General features: G+C 24.0%; 3 protein-coding genes across 3 annotated transcripts; 1 reads left to right on the top strand and 2 right to left on the bottom strand.

Moving 5' to 3' along the window:
• Positions 1-1,466: 1,466 nt before the first annotated feature.
• Positions 1,467-10,760, bottom strand: LOC129610872 (uncharacterized). The gene is made up of 17 exons (XM_055523642.1): positions 10,639-10,760; positions 8,797-9,320; positions 7,947-8,620; positions 7,636-7,874; positions 7,157-7,400; positions 6,821-7,059; positions 6,500-6,737; positions 6,207-6,433; positions 6,075-6,147; positions 4,400-4,961; positions 3,327-3,781; positions 3,039-3,268; positions 2,562-2,805; positions 2,273-2,502; positions 1,974-2,211; positions 1,679-1,905; positions 1,467-1,612 (listed from the first exon to the last, which is right to left on the bottom strand). The coding sequence occupies exons 1-17, from the start codon at positions 10,647-10,649 to the stop codon at positions 1,516-1,518; spliced, it is 4,752 nt and encodes a 1,583-aa protein (XP_055379617.1). The 5' UTR covers positions 10,650-10,760; the 3' UTR covers positions 1,467-1,515.
• Positions 10,761-13,331: 2,571 nt separating this feature from the next.
• On the bottom strand, positions 13,332-26,223 carry LOC129610871 (uncharacterized). The gene is made up of 9 exons (XM_055523641.1): positions 24,567-26,223; positions 24,181-24,469; positions 20,645-20,820; positions 20,436-20,554; positions 20,132-20,361; positions 19,538-19,601; positions 13,984-14,115; positions 13,647-13,876; positions 13,332-13,588 (listed from the first exon to the last, which is right to left on the bottom strand). The coding sequence occupies exons 1-9, from the start codon at positions 24,634-24,636 to the stop codon at positions 13,486-13,488; spliced, it is 1,413 nt and encodes a 470-aa protein (XP_055379616.1). The 5' UTR covers positions 24,637-26,223; the 3' UTR covers positions 13,332-13,485.
• On the top strand, positions 14,264-18,737 carry LOC129611256 (Golgi-associated plant pathogenesis-related protein 1-like). The gene is made up of 2 exons (XM_055524316.1): positions 14,264-18,202; positions 18,517-18,737. The coding sequence occupies exons 1-2, from the start codon at positions 17,856-17,858 to the stop codon at positions 18,635-18,637; spliced, it is 468 nt and encodes a 155-aa protein (XP_055380291.1). The 5' UTR covers positions 14,264-17,855; the 3' UTR covers positions 18,638-18,737.
• Positions 26,224-27,070: the final 847 nt, after the last annotated feature.

Below are 27,070 nucleotides of genomic sequence, written 5' to 3'. Positions count from 1 at the left end.
TATGTGTGTATGTATATACTATACATGAGTATGTGTAAATATATGTGTATGTGTGAAAATATCCAAGCCAAAATTTTTATATAAGATAGCAATTAAATGAATTATACGTACATATAATAAATTTGTATCTTTAAATTTAGTTAGCAGAATCACATTACAAATTTTTGGGTCAAACTAATGATTTTTTTATGCAAAAATCTACGATAAATGAAAAATTGGAGAATGGAAACAAGCATGATGGTCATATTATGAGGACACGAAACAGGTTCAAATTTAATTTTTGTTCTGTGAATTTTAGTAAAATATATTTATGAAATTTGGATAAAATGCCATATTTGTTATACTGTATATCAAAGCAGATCTAGAAATATTTATGATTTCAAAAGATATAAGAGTTTGAATGTATGGCCAGCAGTTTAAAAAATAGTCATTTTTAAAAATGATATATTAAATTTAAAATTTTATTAAATATAATTAATATATTAATATAATATAAATAAATATATTAATTTTATTAAATATAAAGAGCCCTAAAGAAATACTTAAGATTATTTATGAAGCTACAATTATAATTTAAATATATATTTTAAATTTTAGTAAAACAGAAGTATTTAAGCAAGATAATTTTATAACAACGTACAATTCAAGCTATCATAAACCATTTAAATCGAATGATGAATGTCAGAATAAAGAAATTCATTGTTTAATGAATCGAATTCCAATTAGTAATATTGATGCATCATTACGTACTTCCAAAAAATTTCTAGATGATCATTTATTTCAAAAGGATGAAAGTCAATTATGTAATGAGTACTTGAAGCAAATTAGGTATTAAACAATATAATGAAAATTTTTTAATTGTCTAAAGTACGTCTTTCAATAGAAATTATTCGAAATTGAACTTAGAGTGGAATTAGAGAAATGGGAATTACTTATATATAAATAAAATTTCAATTAAATAAAATTCAATTTTGAATAAATTTTCTTGTATGGTTATGAAAAAATTAAATATAATAATTTTGATTTATAAAACTAGAATTAAATGCAGTTGTTCAACTAGAAAATAAGGTTTTATATGCGACGCCCAAAAATATGCAAATCATAGAATTTGAAGATCAGAAAAGCAAAATTTCCTCAACAGCATAAGAATATTTAAATACAAAATATATGGAGACAAATTCCTTTTATATTTAAATTTTATTCCCATAAAATTTTTTCATACTGCTTAAAACCCGATGATAAAAGATAAAACCTTGATGATGAAAGGAAAATGGTGCAGTACAAGGTATTAAAATCAAATTTTCGGTAGTCGATTTCATATTTAAATTGCCAACTCTAATATCAGTCTATAATTCCAATTCTATTTATCAGTTTTCTATATATCAGTTTATTAACTTGATAATAATTGAATTATTTTATTAAATAGACTAAAATTTATTAGACTAAAATAGGAAGTTTTACAAATTTTACATAATCAACTACAAATTTTTAAAATTCATTAATAAATTTCTATAGTTAAAATTCAATTGGTCTTGGAACGTAATATTCATTAAATCTTCCTACATAATTTCCTGGTGGATTATATAAGCATACAACATATAAACTGTCACCTCTATTTTTTTTGAAAATAAAAATTAAAAAATTTCTTGACAATAATTTTATATTTCACAAAGATTACCTTCTAGAAATTCCAGTTCCCAATTCAATAGAATCTTTCCATATTAATTGTGTAAAATGACCCGTTTCAGAACTAAAATTTGGATTACTGAAATCATAAAATTTCATTTCATCATACCAACTTTGTACAGCCATTGTTACATGTCCATATTTATCACTTGTCCAATATAAATTTTCACCATATTTACTATTTGGACGATGATAAAGTTTATTAATTTCAGCTAAATGCTATAAAAAAAATTCCACAAGCAATAAAAATAAATTTTATAATAAAAAAATTCTCTAATTTTGTATACTTTTGCCCATTCCTCGGCAAGTTTATCTAATTCAGGATTTTGTACTAGTGGAGGACAATTATGTAAACTTCTAAATCGATTATGAGCTGTTAAAGAACTCTGTCTTAATTCTTTAGGGTACATTTCTAATGGTTTGTGTAATCTATCTGTAACTGGTCTAGGTATTAAATATTCATTATACATATGATTTGGTAATCTTGATGGACTATAAACACATAATATCCAAATTTCTTCATCACTGCATACGAATAAAATTAGAGTTATTTTTAATTTTAGTTATTTAAAAAAATGAATTTTACATTCTTCTCATAGCAGTTCCTAATAGTAAAGTATCACGCCAAATTAATTGAATAAAGCCACCAGAATCATTTTCTTCTTGTTCATTGTAATCATAAGTTAATGCACCTTCATCATACCAACTTTGTATAGCATTTGTAACATGCATAAATGCAATATTTGATGTTGTAGAACTTACAGCCATATCTTGATTTTTACGAAATTTTGGAACTTTTCCAGTTCTCTCGACATGCTAAAATTTGAAAGGATAATATTTAATCATTAAATCTTCTTACATAATTATGCACTTACTTCTAACATTCTCTCAGCAATTGTATCAAGTTCATTGGATTTTTGTAATGGAGGGCAACCATGTAATGCACGAAGGCGATTATGTGTAATTAATGAACTTTCACGAATATTTTCAATATAATGTTCAATCATATCATTTGTAAGTTGTTCCTCAGCTGTTAATTGTGGCACTGTATAATCATTAAATTCTCCACTGTAATTTCCAGGTGGATTATAGTTGCAAACCACAATCATGTCGGAACCTCTAAAATAGTTAAATTTAGTTTATTCAATTTTATTGTTCTGAATGTGTAAAACTATAAATAATTTTGCAAAGTATCGATAACAAAATCTCGAATAAATTTAATATTGAAAACTGCACATACGGTTTTGAAAAAATTTAAATACTAAAGAATTAATTAACATGATTGTGACGGATTTTAGTTTTTCGACACTCACAACTTCTTTCGATACTTTTAAAACTTCATGTATTCTTACCGTACAACAACAGCTGTACCTAATTCAATAGTATCTCTCCATATTAGTTGTGTGAAATGTCCAGTGTCTTTTGAAAAATCGGGATTATTAAAATCATATGATTTTACTTCATCATACCATGTATATACAGCCATCGTAACGTGTGCATTACGACTATTTGTCCAATATAAATTCTCTCCATATTTATTATTTGGACGATGTAATAATTTACAATTATTTTTAATTAAATTCTAAAATGAAATAAGGCTAAAATAAAAATTTTATTTTTTATAATTTTTAAAAATTTACGTGAGCCCAATCTTCAGCAAGTTGATTTAATACTTTACTTTGTTTTAATGGTGGACAACCATGTTGTGCTCTTAATCGATTATGTAATTCTAAACAACTTAAACGAATATTTTCAATGTTTGATGGCACTACTGGTTTAGAATTCTCCTCTGATTTTGATGAATCAATAATTGCATCAACTTCATCTGGAACATGTGTTTTTGAAGTTGATTGTAATTTTGTATTGAAATTTTCAAAAAATTTATCAAGTGATTTTTCTATCATTAATTTACGACGTTCATCAAAATTTGGTTCTTTTTCTAGAGGTGGTGTTATTTCACCATTTTCACTTTTATTTATTTCATCAATTTTAAAACCATCATTTTGAATTCCACATTTTTCACAGCTTGTTGAATTCTCTATTTTCGTTTTTATCTCTTTGCCATTCTCAACAGTTGTAATTATTTGACAGGTACCTAAAATTTAATAATAATAAGAATTTAATTTGGAAACTTGTAATAATTAAGTTACTTAATTGGATTTAATTGAATTCCGGGAGGTTTTTCTTATATAATTTTAATTTGCCTTAAGTAATTATATAAGTTTTATGAAATAAATATCCTACATGCACAATATGTGCTAAAATGAGTTTGAATATCATTGCTTTATAGATCATCGATATTTATAAACCAAAAGGGCATTAAAAAAACTATTGAATTTAATTCTTAAAATATCCAACAGTACTAGGTGTTTAATTGTAATATTCAAAAAGAAAACTAATTCTTTAGAATTAATTTTTGATTTATTTGTGCTATACGTAGCTAATCACTTCAAAATTCAAGTCCAGAATTCGATAAATTTTCCAGTTTTATATTCTAATTGATATTTTTTCATTCATATAGTTCTGTGTTATTTCAAGTCCCCGTTTTATTTTATAAAGAACACTTAATTATAAAAACAATATACAGACCTGAACTGCATATCAGTAACTCTTCAATTATTGTGAATATTTCATTATAATTACATGTGATAATTCAATTAATTTAAAATAAAAGAAAACATTATAAATAGAAAAATTCAAAATAATTACTTACAATCATTTTCTTCACTATAAGTGTTGACAGAACACTCAATATTAACAATATTTATTTTTTTTATTGAACTAGTATTTGTGTTAACGTCATCATTATTTATTTGTTTGTTTCGAATTTTTTGATTAATTATTGTATTTGATTTATTATCAATGGAGCCACTGTCAATTTCATCAACATATGCAAAATTATCACATCCAGCATACAATTTATCTAAATAATTTATTTCCGGTGATTCATTAATAACTGTTTTATTTGTGTTATTATTATATTTTATTTCTGTACAATCTAGAGTACGTTCTAAATTTTTAATCATTTGTTCTTTAACTTTCGATTCATAATTGTTTTTATCTTCGTTTGTTTCAATTTTTGAAGTTGATTTTGGCTGTTCACTAATAATTGTTGTTGTCGTCGTATCTGGTCGATTTATGAAAATTGGATTTTCATTTTTAGGTTCTGTTGGATGAACATTAACAGTTATTCCATTCGATGTTGAAGATAAACGTAATCGATTTGATTTTATTGCATTCGATGGTCTTGATTCTAATTTTAAATTTTTATTTTTTGCTTGACAGCAACAACAAAAGCTACTAAAATTTATTAAAGATTAAAAAATGTGACCATATGTTCCATAACGCGCAGTAATACAATATTTAAATTTAATTTAGAAATTTATGTTTAAGCCCAATTCAAGTCTCATTAAATTTCGAGGCTGAATTATATTTAAAAATTATATTACTGTGCTACAAAATGGAACTCGGAGATGCTAAGAATAATTTACCTTAAATTCATATTTTAAAACTTGGCAGTTTTGTTCAATTAATTAAATTTAAAAATAAGAAAAAAAATCGTCTAATAAATCCGAATGTAAAATAATAACTGGTATGTTTGATTAATTAATAACGGTAGATTTTAAAATGAAAAAAAAATTAATGTTATCTCGCCAAACTATTGATAAGATTAATAATTTTTGTTTATTTTTTTTTTAATTACTAGATAAGATTCTATATAGATTTTAAAGTAAATTTTTTGATTAAACCAAATTTTAGTTTTGTTGCAAAAAAAAAAAATTTTTTTTTTTTTTTTTTAAATTTAAATAAGACTTTTATACAATAGATAACTTTTATATAGTATAATTAAATTATGCGAGTATAATGTAGTACACGCCTAATGAAAATAAATATTTATATACGTACAGTATATGCAAACATATGTGTAATAAAGATGCACCTTTATTTGCTCCTCGTAATTTTTGGCAATTCAAGGTCGAGCTGTACTAATAAAACGAGTATATAAGCGCAGAATACATAAATAGAAGTTTCATGTGCGCTATCATGTATTTTTCTTTACTGAAGGAAATTAAAAGGTAATATTTATAATGTATGTGCAAAAAGTTTGCAATTTATGATATCAATTACTCAGAATACCGCTGGATTAGTAGTAAGTGATTAATTCATTTGAAACAAAATGTGCCTGAAAATAATTAAGAAATAAAATTTTCAATTTAAATAATATTTATTATATAAAATAAATTTAATAATATTCTTAATTAATAATATATTCAATTAAACTTTATATTTACATAATCATAATTGTAAAATTTTAACATTTTTGAAAAATATCAAATATAAAATTTATATTCTTAATGATGATGGAAACGTTTCAATCTTCTTGGAACATAATAATCATTAAATCGATCTTTGTAATTTCCTGGAGGATCGTATACGCATACAACATACAAACGACCGTGCCTATATACAAATGAAAAATATAAAATTTTTCATATAAATAAATTTTAAATTAATCTTACCCTCTAGCAATACCAGTTCCCAACTCAAGACAATCTTTCCATATTAATTGTGTAAAATGACCAGTTGCTTTACTAAATCCTGGTGCTTCATAATCATATAAATTTATTTCATCATACCAATCTTGTACAGCTAATGTTACATGTCCATATTTATCACTTGTCCAATATAAATTTTCACCATATTTATTATTTGGACGATGATAAAATTGTTTAGTCATTGCTAAATGCTATATTAAAAATTATTATAAAAAAATTTAAATTATAATTATTATTTAAAAAAAAAAAATAAAAACCTGTGCCCATTCTTCTGCACATTTATCCAATTTCGGATTACTTATTAATGGTGGACAGCCATGTAAATGTCTTAAAATATTATGTGCTTTTAAACTACTCCATCTCATTTCATCTGGATAATCATCGAGTGGTAAATATAATTTATCCGTTATTGGTCTTGGTATTAAATAATCTTTATACATATGATTTTCGATCATAGCCGGACTATAAACGCATATAAATCGAATATCGTTTCCACTACAATAGAAATTAAAGAAAAAAATAGTTTTTCTTAAACATTTGTACATAGAAATCATTTCTAATAATATATAGAGACTTACATTCTTCGAACAGCTGTTCCTAAATAAATTGAATCACGCCATATCATTGCAGTAAAACATCTATATATACGATTCGTATTCTCTTTACCATCATAATTATATTCTTTAAAACCTAAATCATACCAAAACAATACAGCTCCATTAATATGATAAAATGGTTGACTTGATTCTAAACTATTTTCTAAATAATTTTCGGATGATGATTTAGGTGGTAGTTTTCCATTATTTGCTTCTATATACTATATATATATTAAGAACAAAAATATTTAATTTAAAATTTAATTACTAATAATTAAATTTAATTAGTAATAATGCATATTAATCAAAAAATATTACATCTATTTTCTCTTCGGCTATTTCATCTAATTCAATTGATCTTCTTAAAGGAGGACATCCATGTAATGTACGAAGACGATTATGAATTCTTAATGAACTCTCACGAATCTCTTCTATTTGTTGTTTAATCATAGTATTGGTAAGACGATCTTCATTTACTAATGGCGGTATCATGTAATTATTAAATTGATCTCTGTAATTTCCTGGTGGATAATAGAAGCATACAACAATCATTTTATCGCCGCTGTTGTAAACCGAAAAAATTAAAAGAAAATAATAATATTATTTTTTTATTTAGTGTAAAACACAAAGAATATGAAAATATTAAAAATGTGAGAACCAATTTTTAACTAAGAATTTCGAATTCTAAATTTGGAACAAAACTCTTTAAGAAATTATTATTTTTCCTGGTGGTCTGACCAATTATATTGAAAGTAAATCTATATAATTTTGTCAATAATATTTTAAAAATTTCTTACACTTTTGCAACACCTGTTCCTAATTGAACAGTATCTTTCCATATAAGTTGACAAAAATTACCAGCCCTTTGTGACATTTCTGTTGGATCCGGATTACTAAAATTGTAATTTTTAATTTCATCATACCAATATTGTACAGCCATTGTAACATGAGCATTAAATGATGTAATACTATATATATTTTGTCCATAATCTTCTGTACTAGTATCGTTCTCCAATTTATTATTTTTCATTAAATACTAAAAAAAATTTGAAAAAAAAAATATTTAAAAATAAAAGAATTTAAACTTTTACTGCGGCTCTTAACTTACATTAGCCCAATCTTCGGCAAGTTTATTTAATTTATCGTTTTCTTTTAATGGTGGACAACCATGTTTATAACGAAATCTATTATGAAGTTCTAAGCAACTTAAGCGAATATTTTTTATATTATCAACAGTTGCAGCATAAGAGGGAATGTTATTTATTGGTGGTTTAATATCAACTTTTTGATTTTTCTGTACAAAATCTGATGTTTGGACATTTTTGTTCTTTGATTTATTAAATTCTTCTATTTTATCACCGAATGCTTGTAAGAACAGTCTTTGGAATTCTTTTTCTAAGCTTCCTTGTCTTTTTAAATTGTGTTTTTCTAATTCTTCAAATTTTTTTAAAGTTTGTTGTTCCAAACTTTCAGCTTCTTTTAAAACTTCGTATTCCTTTCTATTGTTATCAATTTGATCTTGATTATTCGTATTTTTGAAAATATTTTCATATTTCTGACGTTTTTCTAAAATAGGTTTAGGCGGTTCTTCTATTTCTTCGTCATCGCTAATTTCATTTAGTTCGAAGCCCTCATTTTCAATACCACCATTTATTGTTATTCCTCCTCGTTGAATATTTAAATTTATATGTTGGCCGGAAGAACCATTCGAATTGTGTAATTGAATAAGTTTTTTAACTTCTCGACCATTTTCATAAGTTATTATTTCAATTTTACAGCCACCTATTGATATTGTAAAAGATTAGTAAAACTTTGATAAAAAAAATTATAGCGAAATTTAAAAAATAAATTTTAAATTCAACTTACTTAAATTTTGTTGAAATGAAAATAACAACAAAGTTGAAATACAAAAGTTAAAGTTGAACTATATTTTGAAACTATAACGGATTACAACTTACCTGAAGTATTCCCTACTCTACTATTATTAATAGTAATATTTCTTGATACATTAAGAATACTTTCATTGTTTATTGAACTAAAATAAGTATTGTTCTTTGTTGGCTGTTCTACGTTAGTTTGTTGTATGATTGACTGTTGTTCGAACGGTTGTTGTATGACTGCATGTTGTTCGATTGGTTGCGGAATAATTGGTTGCTGAATAATCGGCTGTTGTGTGATTGGTTGCTGTGTAATTGGTTCTTGTATGATCGGCTGTTGTATGATCGGTTGTTCTGTGATCGGTTGTTGTTTAATTGGTTCTTGTATGATCGGCTGTTGTATGATCGATTTGTCATGAGATAAATTTGAGTCTGGTTTAATAACAAATATTGGTTTATTTCTATCATTTGGATCAACAAAAATATCTGGTCTAGTAATATTAGTTGCTCTTGGTGATTTATTGTTTATATCAGAATTTCTTCTTGAATCTGGTAATTGTGATTCAAGATTTTCATCTTTAGATTTGCAACAGCAACAAATACCGCTACAAAAAAAAAACAAAAACATAATAATTTAAAATATAATTTAAAATTTTCATGAAATTTAATTATCTCGTACCGATAAACTTTATTGGAATAAAATATTATTATTAATACATACATACATATGTACGTACATATATCGAAATTTTTTTAATATGTACGTACATATATTATAAACTTTAAGATTATTAAAACAAAAAAAAAATAACAAATTCATTAGAATTTTTGATAACATAATCAATTCTTAAGTATTTTGTGTTTAAAACGCTTTTATGTAAAAAATCAATTAATAGAATTACTTTTTTATAATACCTTATGTTATTTTATAATACTATATGAAATGTAATGTAGGGTAAATTGTATATGGCAGCCATTCGAACCATTGTTTCTATTGGATTCCAAATTGAATAAGATAAGCTTTTGTATATTTGTGAAATTTTTATTTAATCCGTTTTTGAATTACCAGTCACTGAAAAGGACGGGCCGGTGAAGACATTGACCAAAACTATACATATGTATATATAATATACACATGTACATTTCTACATTTCAGACCTCCAGCTATTTATTATTTAGAATTATTATTTATTTTTTTTTGTTGTTATTTTATAGCAATTTATGGCCATCTTATAAATATTTTTTCAAATTTTTTTTTAAATTTTTAAAAATTAAAGTTGAAATTAAAGTAAGAAGTTATAAATGATTGCTAATAAAATTTTATCTTTAGTTTATTACGTTTATAGCAATAGCAGCAAAGATAATTAAATTATTTAACTAATAATATTTTAATTTAATACTTTCGACGTATTCGAATTAAAAATTTATAATTTTTTTTTATATTATTTGATTTTATATTAATTTTTATTAAAGTCACTTGATTTTGTTATTTTATTTAAGAAAAAACAATTATTCGAAAATTTTTCACTTTTTATCAAAATAAATTTATATAAAATATTTGTAAATCAATTAAAATTTAATATGAATTCTTTTAAATTTACTCCCGTTTTTTGGACGTAGTCCTCCCGCCACTATAAATCAATTAAAATCAAAACTTATTTAAAGTACTTAAAAATTCACATAACTCATTTGTCCTTTTCACCCCCCAATTGAGAGCATAGAACTGATGCATGACATCATAAAAAAGTCTGATACATAATACAGTTGTAGAACACATAATTATCTTCCATAAATTCTATATGTACATTTACAGTCGTATGCAATTCAAACACACTTATATAATTATAGAACAATATTAAGGCTACATAATAATTATAAAATTTTTCTTAATTTTAAATCACAATAAATAATTAAGAAACTTACCATAAATTCATTTTTATATAAAAATTTTTAATTAATATTATTTAAAATTTAAATTATTATTAAAATTATTAATATTAAATTAAAAAGAAATTAAGAGAACCAATTTAACCGCAAGCTCATATCGTTACTAATAAAATTATTTTCTATTCTGTTAATGAATAAACACGATACATGGAATATTGTGTTATAGGTGCTATAACAAAAGCTAAATAATGTTATCATTAAATTATTTTATTGATTATTTCCTTATAATATTATAGATAAGGATTTTATTTTACAGGTATTCCTGGTATTTCACCATTTGATAATTAATATATTATGAAAAAATAGAAAATATTCATTGATAATTTTAAAATAAATAATTAAATACACACATACTTATATATTAATATCTAAATTTGTAAGAATTAAAATTATAATATGAATCAAAGAGTACAAGTTAAGGAATTATACAGTAATCTCTCCTATATAACGTATATTTTGTGATCGAAAATTTTCTACATTAAGTGATAATTACGTTAAAAGTCGTTTGAAAAAAAAACCCTACAATTAAATAAAAAAGTAGCATTTTACCATGTAAGTGAGATGTTTCATAATATAAAATAAGTTTGAATAGCAAAGAATTGAATGACTATACATGAGTATATATATCAAAACTAACTTATAAGGCTATATCAATTAGAGATGCCATATATGATATTCTCTGAGTCTTTAGCAAATGTAATGGCAACTCGGTTGTTAAGTTGAACATTTGCATAACAGAACCGAGACACCATTTTGAACGATTGTTGTATATTTTTCTAAGTCATTGAAGAAAAAAATTTGGCAAAAAATAGCATTTACAATACTCATTTTTTCTCAATAACTCCTAAACTATATCAGATAGCGTAATGACTCATATACCAAATTGAAATTCAGTTGACATTGTTGCCATTTGTACTAAAGTTGGGGAAAGCTCCAATGTTACGTCACCTAGAAAATTAAAATTTTTTAAAAATGAAAAATTAAAATTTCAAATTTTTCGAATTTTGAAGTCATGTGAATCCGAAATTTGAACAGATTACAACTAATGTAGATATTCATAAGAAAGCCTTTACTCTGAGGTTTCCAAATTGTATTTATTAGTGCGCCTGCCTTACACTTAAAATTTCGACTTTTAATTAAAAACTAAACTTGACATTTCAAAAAGTAAAAAAAATCGAAACCGAACCTGAACATCGTCTCTATACACAAGTTTTGTCCACTCGGGAGGGTCTATGAAATGGCATATAGCAGTGCACTTTATTATGAGACATCCCGTACATTATACATATTACATAATCTTGTCGGTACATTCGTTCTTTTAGATAAAAAACGATCCTCTATAAATCTTGGTATAGATATGTTATTTTTCTCGTAAATGTTTTTATATTCTGTGACACAATACCAGACATAAGCATCAAAAAAAAAATATGAAAAGACAAAGCTATGTTAAGTGAGGAAGCAGTATGAAAAAATAAAAATAATTTAAGTGAAATATCATAGTTGTGGAAACGTTATAGCGGGAGGATTACCTATAATACGGATCCGCAGGCAATTATTATACTACTTGTAAATGAAAGGGAACATGATACATTGTAAGTTTTACCTTTTCACGGCGTTTTTGAAGTCAAGGAATTTGATCAAATTAATATCTAAATCTTAGAAGGATTTACAAATTATTAATTTACTTTATCATCTGACCATTGATGGTTATGGCACCGATCCTTTCTCATGTTCAAACCCCGGTCAGGTCAAAATTATATTCAATATTAAAAACTAAGAAAAATAAACAATAAATATTAATAACCTTAAATAATTAATTTAAAAAGAAAAAAAAACTACGGCAGGCTAGTTTACTACCTACCTAGTTAAAACTTTATAACACAATGAAACTAAGGCATGGCAATGATATCATGCACTAGCTCTATGCTCCTCCTAGGAATGAAGGAGGAAAAACAAAATTACTTGGATTAATATTAAAAATTCCCCAATAAAATTATTTTTATATGCACGCGCAATCAATAATTATGTTTCCAAGGATTTGGCTCATATACATACATGAATGTTCGAAATAAGTATTTGAAAGAAGACCTTTTCAGGTATGAGAGTCTTGGAAACATATGCTACTCCGTATCACAACAATCCATATAGGATCTTTTATGTTTCTTCCCATAAGTTTAATCATGACCTATAACAACTCCTCATTGTAATTTAAACACAAATATATTAGATTTTAAAGTCTAAGAATGCAACTACATCATACCATCTTACTCAAATTTATATATTTCGTATAACGTTAAAAAAAAGTATAAAATTATAACAAAATTAAAAAAAAAAAAATTGATGTTGGCACAAATACAAAAGCGTTTCAAACTGTTTTGTGGATATTAAATTACAATTGCATATGTTTAGGCTGGTCAAAAGCAATATTCACGTATTTTACTTTATAAATTAATGAAATACAATGGTAAGCAAAATTTTTGGTTAGATTTTAAGGTTGATATTGTGCTCTAAGCACCGATTAATTAAAATTATTAAGCGTTTAAATATTATTTAACAGCTTAGACAAGGAAATGCAGATTTATTATTTTGAATAATTTTAATTCACCACAGTTTTAGATTATTTATTAAGTTTTTATAACTGTAAACATATATAAATATTTTGTACAATTACAATTTTAACAAAAACTCTAAATTTTTATTTAAAAACATTTTATTTATTATATACAATTGATTGCATTCTTTGGCGTTTATTAAAAAAAAAACTTATTAATAGATAAAAAAAATTAAACGAATTTAAACACAAAAAATACTTCCACAAAATTTTCATGCACTACCACCTGCAACTGGTGGTGGAACATTTTCTAAATATTCTCCTCTAAAATTTCCAGGTGGATTATAATTTACTACAACAAAAGTACTTGGACCACTATAAAAATATAAATTAATTAATATCTTACTAGTAAATAATACCAACAATTACTCACTTTATTGCAAAACCAACTCCAATTTCTTCACATCTTTTCCATACAACTTGTGTGAAATGTCCACAATTTGAATTAAATCCATTACTACCACCATATGCATATTGTTTTGATTCACTATACCAATATTCAACTGGTATTTTTCCATTTATTGTACTACCAGATGACATATAAATATTTTCACCATATTCTAAATTTGATCTATGTTGTAAGATGTTATTTCTTGCTAAATACTAAATAAAAATAAAAAATAAATTTTTTGTAAATTAAAAAATTTAAATAAAAATTTATTTTATTAAAAATTTTATTTTATAAAATATCAACAGTATTATCAACTAACATGCGCCCATTCACTTGCAAAATTACAAAGATCTCTATTTAGAGTAACTGGAGGACAACCATGTAAAACTCTATATTTATTATGTTCATTAAGACATTCTTGTTCAAAATTATTCATTTTGGAGATTTTATTTCTTTCTCAATTAATTATTAAAAATATAAATGTAATTAAAATTAATTTGTAATGCTTATATAAACTTTAAAGTTTTAAAAACGACTAAAAAATATTTTTCCTTTTTGAACATTTTTATTTATACAAGGGTTCTCTAATCTTAACTTACATTTTAAGGCTTCTGAACTAAAATCATTACGTTTTTATTTTTTTATTTTTCTTTTTCCTTGATTACAAAAACTATTTTTAAAATATAATAATGATTTTTAAATATGAGTACACCTTTATTACTATGTTTAACAATGTTATTGTTTACAACACCACAAATCCTTATCAATTACTGTCTAATAAGAAACTTAAGTGTTTAGTTAGAACTTTATTATATTTTGTTCTGAAGAAACAGGTATGTACTCAGTAAGTAAAATGAATGGACAATTTATAACTATGTAAGAGAAAAAAATATTTTCATTGTGCTACTATAAATTACATGAAAAACATGGACTGGTGTTTTGAAAATATAATATAAAAATCTTTTATATTAGTTCGAAAAATAATATCCAGATTCCGAAATTTTAGAATACATATAGACAATTTATAGTCTGTGAAAAATTCACTACTTTTTAATACTCACATTATACTGTATATTCTCCGGATTAAATTCTTCGGATCATTAATATTTAAAAATGTAAGAGAAAATTGGTTTGTCTAAGTTGAATATTTGCATAACAGTAGAAAGACACAATATTTTAAATAGTTTTAGTAAATTTTTTTAAGTCATTGAGAAAAAAATGAGAGATTTGTATGCAGTACTTTGTTTTTCTTAAAAACTCCTAAATAATTTCAGAAAAAAAGATGACTGATACAGCAAATTAAAGCTAAGTTAACTGGATCGCTAGCTGTAATAAAATTAGGGAAAGCTGCAATGTTTTGTCACATAAAAAATTTGACATTTTTAAAAATATTCAAAATTTTAAAAATAGAAATATGAGTCAAGATTTTACTTGTAGTTCCTATAACATGAAACCTATTGAGCTGTAAACACTTGTGTGTATACAATTTTGTATTCTCATGAGGTTTTATATGCACACGGGATTCTGCAGGAACAATAACATGTATGTATATAAATTTTATGTAGTTGTATATATATATTTTGTTTTGCGAAATTAAATGATTATGTAAAAGAAATAATTATATTTGCTATAAAAATTGCTGACTTAATTAATATGATGGAGAATTTTGCTACCCGATACTATACTATTTGATTTATTTCCGAGCTTTATCAAAATTACACATAACTATACTTTTCTCTTATACAATAATCAATTATAACAAAAAATTTGCTCTAACAAAATTAATTTTTGTTAATTTTAATAATTCTTTTTTGGTTAATAAGTTTTACAAAAACAACCGCTTCTATTATGTTTACTACATACATCTAACTTTTTTTTTGTTGAGTTCTAGAAAATTAATGCATGGCTCATCACTAATTTAATACACCCTTATGATTCTTATGATTCAACATTAAATAATTTTATCATCTTGCAATCACTATTACTTATTGTAAATATTTTTTGTTAGAAAAGATATCAAAGGAGCCGTTCCATTTTTTATTAATTAATATACTTTTGGTAAAGTTTAAGAAACTATAAGTACACAATTGTAAAACTTAACCCTTTTATGAATCATTTAATAATGACTGTAAAGAGAAATAAAAATTTACAATTTTTTATTTGCAAAATATATACGAATAGCAAGTTATAATTTATTAGACTTTGACGAGTTTAAGATTCGTTGCTTATAAGAAATGAATCGTGAAAATTATAGTGGGATTTTTTATTTGTATGAATGATTTTTAAAAATATCTTGACTGTTAAAATCATAGCTATGATTTTAGTGAAAATTAAGCATCATAAAGGCTCCTGGCGATATCTCATCATTCACATGTGTATGTAGCCTAGCCTGATTAATTTGGTCTAAAAATAAAATTCTCCAAAATTTCGGGGTTCAAAATTTTATGAATTAATAATAATAGCCTATACATTAAAGTGATAAAATATTTGAAAGTGATAAAAAATTGTAAAGCACTTAAAAAAATCTTTTTGTTTGTGTGCGAGCACAATATTATAAAATATCTTTGATTATATAAGGATTAAATTTTTTAATCTGTAAATAGTATAGAGGTAATAAATTAAACCTTTGCTTGTAATAAATTGTAAATTATATAGATTATAAAAAGTAAACTGAAGATAAAAAAATTATACAATGTGTAATTAAAAATTAATGATGGTTTAAAAGCTATTTTGGGCCTAAACTCTATGGTAATTATTAAAAAATTAGTCTTGCATAGTAAAGCTATACTGCAATTTTTCAATTTTAAATCGAATACATAAAATCCTCTAAAACCGAAAATTTATTGAATTTTGTTTAATCTAAAAATGGTTTAAGCTTTCAAGGTCCGATGTAATTGTCAAGTTAACTTAAAATTTGAAAATAATCTTTAGCAATATAAAAATTGTCTAAAACCTACTTTTACAAATCTTCCGAATAAAAATTTTTTAAAATTTACAAATTTTTTGAGAAAATCCAACTCATCGATTCATACATCGAAAATAAACAGAAATACAGAACCAAGAGCAAAATTTCTTTTTTACTTTTTGTACCATTAAAGAGTTTATTCATAAAAAAACAATAAAGGAAAACAGCCTCACCCCTTCATTTTCGTGGACCATTTGAATTTGAATTGAAATTACTATTCTCTAGTACTTTAATTTCAATATAAATTGTGCGAGAAGGCTATTAAGAGACATGTAAGAGACTCCAACATAATCCCTTCAAGTGTTTATATTACTATGTTCGGGCCATTTGGTATGAATTGGAATGAGGAATTTTAGAATTAAATATTCTAGTTAGAAAATTGAATGCATACTTTAATCATTGAAATATAAATATCATATATCTTCTCATAGAGATTTGGGAAATTTTTTAGTATTTTAGTATTTTTACTAAAATACTAAAAATTATGCATATGTAAAAGGGTAACAAAATTGAAGCAATCTTATATTTACTGTCCATTGTTACAATTTTAATTTGGTTTCCAGGCTAAACAAAACAAATCATCTTTCTCTTTAGTTTTCTTCATTATAATTTTGATTTTCTTTTCATAAGAACTTGACCTTGATCGCAACCGTTTATTTTTTATTATTCATTGATACCATAATTTCCCTTTGATATTGCGCTAAAAATTTTACTATTAAATAAACATCACATATTTTTATACACATATACATAATGTGTACGTATGCACACTTTTGATGATAATTAGTTATCTATTACCATTATACCTAAACTTATTTCTTTGAGATATGAATTTCAAAAATAAAAATAAAAAAAATAGTTGCTCAAAAGGTGTAGAATTCAAACGCACATTTTATACATTTTCAATCTTTTTAAACTTAACCTACTCGGTACCTATACGAACAAACCCATTTATTTTTTTATCAATTTTTGCGATTTCTAATGTTATTGACTTGAATTTTCAAAGCTCTCTTATACCTTATCTATATAAGTTTATTAGATAAGGAATAGAGAAATAGAAAGAAAAAAATATATTTATTATCTAATTAATATTGAATTTGTTCAAAGTTCTTTTTTTTTAGACAAGTTTTTGAAGTCAAACCATTAATTTTAAAAATAATTTTTTTCTAATTTTAATAAGATTTTTTTCTAAAAAAAAAAATATATATATTTTTCGAATTTCTATAATGAATTTAGTTGAAAAAGAATTTTTAGATGAACATAATCGTCTTCGAGATATACATGATTGTCCACCACTAAGAATTAATAATAAATTAAGTGAATTGGCACAAGAATGGGCTCAACATTTAGCACGAAAAAATATTTTACAATATCAAAAAAATGTTAAATATGGACAAAATGTATTAGTATTAACGGATACAAAAATCAATCCAAAATCAATTGTTCAAACATGGTATAATGAAATCAAAAAATATAATTATGATCGTAGTGATGGTTTTTCATCAGGATGTGGTCATTTTACACAAATGATATGGAAAAATAGTAGAGAAATTGGTATTGGTTATGTACAAAGGTGTGTATGTATGAATTTAATATATCTATAACTTATATTAATATAGATTTAGAATATTATAGATTGGTAAATTATTTACCATAGTCAATTATTTACCATTAATAAAAAACAATAATGATTTATAAATGTGTCTGTCCTTCGATATACTTCTTTGAAATACTAATCAGAATTTCAAACCCTTCATTTGAAATTTTGATTAGTCGAATATTCTACTTTTAGAAAATATTTAACTTATGGCTAAGTATTAATAAGCCCTAAGTAAAAATATCATTTCATTATTATAATACTATTGCTTTTTTCCTTTATATTTTTAGGAATTCGAATATTTTTGTTGTTGTTAACTATGATCCACCAGGAAATTTTATCGGACAATATAATGAAAATGTACCGAAACCAAAACATTCGCCAACAAGATTATTTTGTTTTTTTCAATAATTTTAAAATATTATTCTTTAACATTTTATTTTAATATTATAAAAATATTTTTAATTAAATATACATACACATACATTAATAATTTGTTTTAATTTTCAGAGTTTTCCTTTTGTGATAATTTTGGTAGTTCATAAATCCATATAAATTTTATTTTGTAGAAAACGAACTTAACTTAAAATTTCGTAAATATAGAAATTAAAATAAGACATTTCTATCTTAAAGCAGTGATATAATTTCCTCTGGTTCTACCGAATTAATTTAAATAATTCATTAAAAAATTAATTTAAATAGGAGAAAGATTGAAATATTTTTAATATTAATATTTGAAAGAAAATTAATTGTGTACTGATATTTAGTATTTCTTTTAAAATTTCTGCACGATTGTGAGGAAAACTTTATGTTTAGAAGTTATTCGTGAGGGTAAAATAAAAATAATAAAATTTACAAACAAATACGTTTGGCGTTTGTTTTTTAACCAAATTATTCACAATACAAATTCTAATTTAATATGACCTTAATAATATTAAAGATATTCAATAATAATATTTATTTTATTATGGAATGCATATATACTTGCAAAAATAATACTTTATAACATTGTATACATTCAATATTACAATATTTTAATTCTAAATAATTATATAACTAATGAATAGCAATATAAAACTTGCATAAAATAAAAATAAATACAAAAATTTTATTTATCACAATACAAAAAATAATTTACAAAATTTAAAACTTTGGTATTTAAGGAATATAAAGTATGAATAAAGCAAAAGTTTATTATTTAAAATCTCTAATTTTAAATATATATTATAATGAAGTCCGTCTATTGTCACTGCGACGGATAAATATCGAGAAATTTTATTTAAATTAGTTCCTTTTTCTTAAAACATTTACTGGAAATTGACCAAGAACATTTCCAGGCGGACTATAATTTGCAGCAATGTAAATCCATCCATTCCTAAAATTATAAGAAAAATTATTATAAAAATTTCAATAAAATAGCCCTTAACAAATATTCTTAAAATAAAAAATATTTTGTAGTAACATTTTATTGACATTTCGTATCATGATTACTGCGATAATCTTGCATATATTCGGGCGAAGTATTTTAAGGTGAAATCATTATATATATATAATATAGTCTTGCCAGCTAAAATTGAATTTTATATTATAATTTTATCTACAATATTAATTTATTTAAGAAAAAATATTACACATCCATTAAAAATATATACAAATAATTTAGAAAAAAAATTTTAAAATTAAAATTTAAAATATTTTTTTTTCTTGTTTTCACACTATAGGTCAATGAAATTAGCATTGGTAACATTTTCATTAAATTCATTTTCATTATTACCAATTGGATCAAAATATGCAACAATAAAAATTTCTTCATCCCTAAAGGGATTTAAGATATTTAAAATTACATTACCGTTAAACTATTATAAATTTAATTAAAAGTTTTCATATTATTTTAATTTAACTCACTTTGTAGCCATTCCAACACCAACTTGTTTTGTATTTTTCCATACAAGTTGTGTAAAATGTCCAGTTTTTGAAGAAAAACCAGGCTTATTGAAATTATAATTATTGATTTCATCATACCAACTTTTAACTGCTGTACCACCATCTACCTGATAACCTTTAGATGCATACAAATTTTCACCATATTGGCATCGTGGTCGATGTTGAAGTCCTTTAACATTATAAGCCAAGTGCTATATTCAACAAATATAAAAATAGAGATTTAAAAAAAGGATTTTAGTTAAAAAAAAAAAAATTGAAAATTTACATTAGCCCATTCTTGAGCAAAACTACAAAGTTCATTGCTCATAATTAAAGGTGGAGCATCATGTTTACTTCTATATTTGTTAGTTTCTTCTAGAAATTTTCTTTTAAATTCAGTTTGATCTATATAATTTGTAATATGTATATATATAAATTTAATCAATTATTATTTATTAGTTTAAAAATATGTAGTATTTGTAATTATCAAATTACCTGTAATATGACTAAATTCATTTTTTGAAACGCTTGGAGAATTTTGATGAATACGGTGTACCTCATGAACTTCATGAATATTAGGTTCTTCGTAAGCTTCTTGTATAACTCTAGTTACAATTTTGGTTGTTGTTGTTGTCGTTACATAGCCTCCCGATGAAGCTGATTTTCTGCTGCTAAAATGTGAAAAAAGAAAAATTTTACAATTAAATTTAATATTTCTTAAATTCAAAATTCGAATAATTTTGATTCATTGCACCATATTAAAAACAACATTTTTAGGTTTAGGGATATGAGATGAAAATCATCATGAATGATTTTAATCATATATTTTACCAAAATGATAATTAATTTATAAAAATGTAATTTCCAAAGTATTGTTCAATTATTTTTTAATAGATTTAAATTTTAAGATGTTACTTTTGCCAAAAAATTTAAGATGTTGATAACATACACATTCCTACCGTACTTCGGTAATAAATATAACTTAGTGATTATTTCCTTAGCTAATTAAGATAACTTGGGCATATTAAAGAATTTAATTTTCTTTTAAATTAAGAATTCATTTATTAGCTTACATAATAATATTGACTGATTTATTAATTACTTTCAAATCGGAATCATAAAGGTTTTAATTATATTGTAAAAGTTCACAGAATTTCAAAATATTTATACATGTATGTGCGACTATATTGTCATTTAATGACTAATAAAAATTAAATATTAAAAATTTCATTGGAAAAGTTTACAAATATTCAAAAATATTAATAAACCAATTGCATACATGTATGTTGAGCTATGTTGGAAATACAATTGAGGTTTCGGAAAAGAAAATTCTTGAAGTTCATTGTATTGTTATTACATGTTTTACTACAGTTAGCGGTTTGAATATGCAAATATATAAAATTAAAAATTTAGCTATGTATTTAAAATTATGTAAAAAAAATTATTTTTGAATACTTTTCAACTACACGTATGAATTTAAATAAAAAAAAACGATATTATTTGAAATCCGCTTATACATGCTCATATAATGAAAATTAGGGAATATTGTTCCTATCTCTTAAGTAATCTGGAAACAATCTTAATATAAATGAAAAACGAATCAAAAACAATCTAACATGCAAATTTCAAGACAAAAAGATCACAATTTTTATAAATAATATCACTGTGGCTTACATTAAAATAGTTCGAAAGGTCAACAAGTGTTCAATTGTTGGTAAAAATAAAGTTTGAATAGGTTGCATCTTATTTTATTTTACTTTTAAATGACTCAAGAATTTTAACAAAAAGAACGACAATTATGTATGTATAAGAAAACCTTTAATTAAACTGAAGAATACCGCATACAATAATTAAAATTCAATTAACCTGCACTATTCCATTTTTGGAAAATATTTTTTGTTTAACCTTTCGTCATTACCAAATAATTGTTTTTAAAGTCACAGATATTTTTTTTTTAAGAAGACAATGTGAATATGTGCGAATACGTGCAAATTATCTATAATAAGATCATTGTAGCAAAATATCCAAAAAATTTTAAATTCAATAAAATTAATAATCGGTTTCAGGAGATTTTGTAATTTCTCTTTTTTGTAATATCGATCCTCTTTTCAGTATCTTCCAAATTACATTTGAACTTTGTTTTATTAATTTATTTTATTATTAATTCAGTTGTTAATATATTTTGCGTTCACAAGTGCACAATATCTAAATTTCAAAATATACGTAATTTCATTCAAAAAATGTTCATTGTTCATCATAATTTTAATAATTAACTCACAACCAAAACATCTCCTTTAAAATTTAATTTTGATAACTTATTGAACTGCACCAAAAAAAAAAAGTAAATAACTATTCCAAAAATATCAATTTATTAATAAAGTTAAATATTAATTTTTATTTTTATTTTTCCACCTTTTAACTTTAATTTTAATTCGTTGACTGACTTTAAAAAATCATTAATTTACACTGCAACACCATTTGGATTACACATGCTTAGTAAATGAAAGTATGAAATTTTACATATTTTGGTTCTGATAACAATTATATTTTATTTTTACTATGTAATTTTTATTTTTATTTTTTATTTCCCCTTTTTTGATGATAACAATAGGGCTCAATATGAAGTTATAATATGTGAAGTAAGTAATATGGTTGTAGCAAGGCTATTTTATCAAAATTATTGTAATACAAACAATGAGTAATATTTTATGGCAATGTCATTGCAAATTTTTATTATTAAATGAGTATACTTATAAATTGTAACTTCATTAGATTTATGCTATTGTATAATAATTTTGACAATTAATTTATAATATTGAAAATATATTATTCATTAGTTCTTGACCAGTAATATTGTGTATGAATTGTGATTATAATGATTTAGTTAAAGGAGTTTATTATCACAGACTTGTCTATTAAATAATATATTTGTATATTTCTAAATGTTATTGCGTATGTCTGTAAAGTTCAATTTATTCATAATATTATGCCTATCTCATTTTTTTACCGAATACATATATGAAAGATTGAAACAACCGCTCATATATTCTTGGTATTTTGGCTATTCTTTCACAAATGATTTGAAAAGCTGCCATAGAAGTACCATTTCTTCTGATATGAATTGAAACGGTAAACAAATAAAGAACTAATATTACATTTTTTTGAAACAGTCTTTTTTCGATATTTTGTCTTTTTACAGATTAAAAGGGATTAAAGCATAAACCCGGAAACATAAACTCCCTAGTATCATCGTTTCTTTGCCTTTTTTATTTATTTTTTATAAGGTAGTGATCATTTTTAGTATGACTTGCATTTAAGTATGTACAATTTTTAATGACATTATCAAGTTATTCTATACTCTTATCCTACAGTTGTGTAACTTAACTATAAATTCATCATTTTATTTTATTTAGATCAACACGCTTCCCATTATTCATTTTTCCATGCGAATTAACCTATTGAAATGAAAGCTATAGTAATTGAATTTTTTTTATTTTACAAATATATATATTTATGGATGTGTTGTATATGTAGATGTATACAATGAGTGAATTTATTATATTGGATAATGCGAATTTTTTTTATAAATGTACATATATACATACTTATATATAAATATTTTATTTTATTTATTTAAATTAAAGCAAGGAATAGTATGTAGCTCAACAAGGTCTAGAGAGTTCTTTAACTGATTTTTGTACACATACGCAATTACGTTTAATAAATGAGAAAATATTTAAACTAAAATTACATAAAATTTGCGTAACACACATGAAACTTTACAGTACACGACACAGCCTAAATAAAATTCTTAAAAAAATTGTATTTTTCGAAGGAAAAATTTTTTTTTAAGCAAGAAAATTATAGCATTCTAGGTGTAAAGTTTCGACTTCAGATTTCAGATCATTCTTATTTCTTAACATACAAAATTTAGTAAACTTGTAAAACAAGTTTTAACTTGTAACTTAAGAGAACAACTCTATTTGTATGAGCTCTATCATTCAAAAATTATTAAAATATTTGAAATTTACCCGTTTGAATGTTCACTATCTCTTTTGTCTAATTCAAATTTTTTAGTCTCAATTTCTGTAAATTTTTCATTATTCCTGAAATTCATTGATCCCTGAATTTTTGGTATTTCGGCGGAATCCTTTGATGATGCAAGAAACGTTTGTCTTTCTATCATTGATCGTCGGATTGCATTGATTCTCATTTGCCGAATTTTGTTAAAAATAATTTCTCTAACAAATTTTTTTGTGCATTCTGATTCTTTCTTAGCAGCTGATATTTCCTTAGGTGTTTTATATCTTGATTTATTATCTAAAAATAATTAATTTCACTTTTATTAGAAATTGTAACGTACGTACGTGTACTTACATGATATATGGTATTTTATCTATGTATGAAGACTACTTACAATAATCTGGCTTTTCCCTTGGTAAATTTAGAATGCATGGAAAAAAATAAAACAGATTTTCACATGACATTTTTTTTGTAATTTTTCTTCTTTTTGAACTATAAATTATAATTTAAAACTTTTTTAAAAAAATTTCAAACAAGCGAAAAGACCGAAATTTTTCAAATAATTATAGCCAATATTTTTTTTTATTAATTATATTTTTTTATTGATTTTTATGGTTCCTATGTTATTTAAAAAATTTATTTTATAAATCAAATCAATGTTAATAGCAACAAGTTAAAATTACCTGTACCTGTACAGTTAAAATTACAACTTTTAAATTTAAAATTGCAATAAGATATTCCAATAACGGTAATTACACCTGCTTTACGCATACCTACCTCACCTACATGGATGTATGTACGTATACATATATGCACATTCATATTATTGCCTAATATGGATGGATTTAGTAAGTATGGGTTATTTTTTAAAAAACCTACTACCATTTAAACGAAAAGTGCTGCTTTACAAACCATTAATTTGCTCTGAATTTATCTATTTATTTGAGTTTTATTTTATATGTTAAAGAGAAGGTAATGAACAAATACCTAACTCTACTTTATTTTCGGGTAAATTGTTTCTTTTCATTTATGGAAGTATATCAATCAATGTCAAAGAGAAAGGAGCTTACCGGTTCAGTAGAAGACATTGTTTACAATAATGTTTAGAAAATGAAACTAAGCGTATTTTGAGAACCTTATTGTTTTTATTAGGTCAAACAATATACTTAAGTCATCTTACATAAAAAACTTCATTGATTACATGGAAAATATATTGAATCTCTTAATTAATATGACCTGCGTATTCTGTATAGCATATGTACATGATCAAACTGGATGAATGACTCATGCTTCTTTACTTCAAAATTTAACAGTTTTTTCAAAAGAAACTCAAGAGAAGAAAATGAATCTAAAACAAATAAACAAGAAGTTTTTTTAAACCGCAATTACATACATACATACATTCATATGTTCATGCATGCATAAGCTGGTTTTGTTTTGAAACAATTTAAATGGTAAAAATGTCCTGATTACTTCATGGTATTTGGTAATCAACTAGTCATGATTGGTGATTTGGAACTGCATAGTTTTATAATAGCAAGTCTATACTTAGAAACACAAATTACTAATATGTGTGTATGTAATGTATGTCACTATTTAAATTTAGTTAAAAATTTCATTATGATTAATTCACACTTTATCTGCTCTTTCAGTCATAAATCTAATATTCTGTTAATCTTATTTTCAAGATATTTTTCTTTGTTCGGGAATTATTAAATTGTTTTTATAAATAAGATATTGCATAAAATTGTTAATATATAATTATTTAAATTTCCTACATATAATTAAAAAAACCAAGTGCCTATGACTTAATTTTAGTTTCTTTCACACCATGTTCAAACTAGGACTTAGAAAAGCGATTTTCCGCGGTGAATTGGCAGAATTCATATAAAATACAACTCACATAATTAATTCAATGAAGGCCGCCCAGAATTAAGCGAAATTACTATCGCGACTCATTTTTTTTTATTAAAATTTCACATTTTTGCATTTTCTTTAAAAATTATTTTGAGAAATAACTCAGTGACAGTTGTCAATTTTTGAAGTCAAGTCAAATATCTGAAAAAAAAAAAAATTTGATTTGAAAATAATTCCCAAAAAAAATCATTCACATGTAATATTCCAATCAGGCGACAGGAGAATTCGTTTACCATGAAAATTGGATTCACACTACATACTTTTTTCGCTTTCATTTGACAGTAAACTTGTTTTGGTTGACATTTTGTTTATTTAAAAATTTTAGAAATATGTTTTTGTACTTTGTATTCATATTATATTTTTACCCGAGTGAAATATTTTTGGATTTCAATTTACTAAATATTATTATGAATTTAAATTTTTTTAAAAATTTTTTGAAGTTCCTTAAAAAATTTCCTTTTTTGATTTGAGGAAAACATACAAAATTTTATCCATTCACAATAGGAAAACATGTTAAACTTTGACAAATTCTTTCCATATAAAATTCCATATAAAACACTATCATAATATGTTATTCATTGTAGTGTGAATTGGGTATAAGGTGTCAGTTATCCTTAAAACAGATTCTGCTTTGACATATTATTTTTTTCATGTAAAGTTTTTAATCTGCAAAACCAGGTTCACACTATAGCAAATATACGTAATAAAAAGTGTTTTAGTGAGAATATCATGTTGTTTGTTACAGTTTGAACATAGTTTTACAGATAATTTTAAATCGCGGCGACCGCATAAATTCATTTCAGTTGATAATCTATGTTTATATATTATTTATGATTGTATTAAACAACAATATTCTTCTCATGAAACAAGCAAGACAACCGTAGCTTTGATTCAGTAACTTTCAAATTGTTCGTAATCAGAAAAGTATTTCTAATGGAAAAGTTACAGCAGATTGATAACAGTCGAAAATGAAACATAAAT

The sequence above is a fragment of the Condylostylus longicornis genome, unplaced genomic scaffold, assembly GCF_029603195.1.
Source record: "Condylostylus longicornis isolate FDR11 unplaced genomic scaffold, ASM2960319v2 ptg000048l, whole genome shotgun sequence".
NCBI classification, from domain to species: domain Eukaryota; kingdom Metazoa; phylum Arthropoda; class Insecta; order Diptera; family Dolichopodidae; genus Condylostylus; species Condylostylus longicornis.
Note: the sequence above shows the minus strand (reverse complement) of the source record. Positions and strands in the feature narration are given on the sequence as shown.

Coding starts and splice junctions, on each gene's coding strand:
- LOC129610872 (XM_055523642.1), bottom strand. Junction 6,738..6,820: donor GGAACAGCTGTTCGAAGAAT/GTAAGTCTCTAT, acceptor TTTCTATTGTAG/TGGAAACGATATTCGATTTA. Junction 6,434..6,499: donor GTGCAGAAGAATGGGCACAG/GTTTTTATTTTT, acceptor TTTTTAATATAG/CATTTAGCAATGACTAAACA.
- LOC129610871 (XM_055523641.1), bottom strand. CDS start 24,636: ATGTCATGTGAAAATCTGTTTTATTTTTTTCCATGCATTCTAAATTTA. Junction 24,470..24,566: donor AAGGGAAAAGCCAGATTATT/GTAAGTAGTCTT, acceptor AATTATTTTTAG/ATAATAAATCAAGATATAAA. Junction 20,821..24,180: donor GATAGTGAACATTCAAACGG/GTAAATTTCAAA, acceptor TTCACATTTTAG/CAGCAGAAAATCAGCTTCAT.
- LOC129611256 (XM_055524316.1), top strand. CDS start 17,856: ATGAATTTAGTTGAAAAAGAATTTTTAGATGAACATAATCGTCTTCGA. Junction 18,203..18,516: donor GGTATTGGTTATGTACAAAG/GTGTGTATGTAT, acceptor TTATATTTTTAG/GAATTCGAATATTTTTGTTG.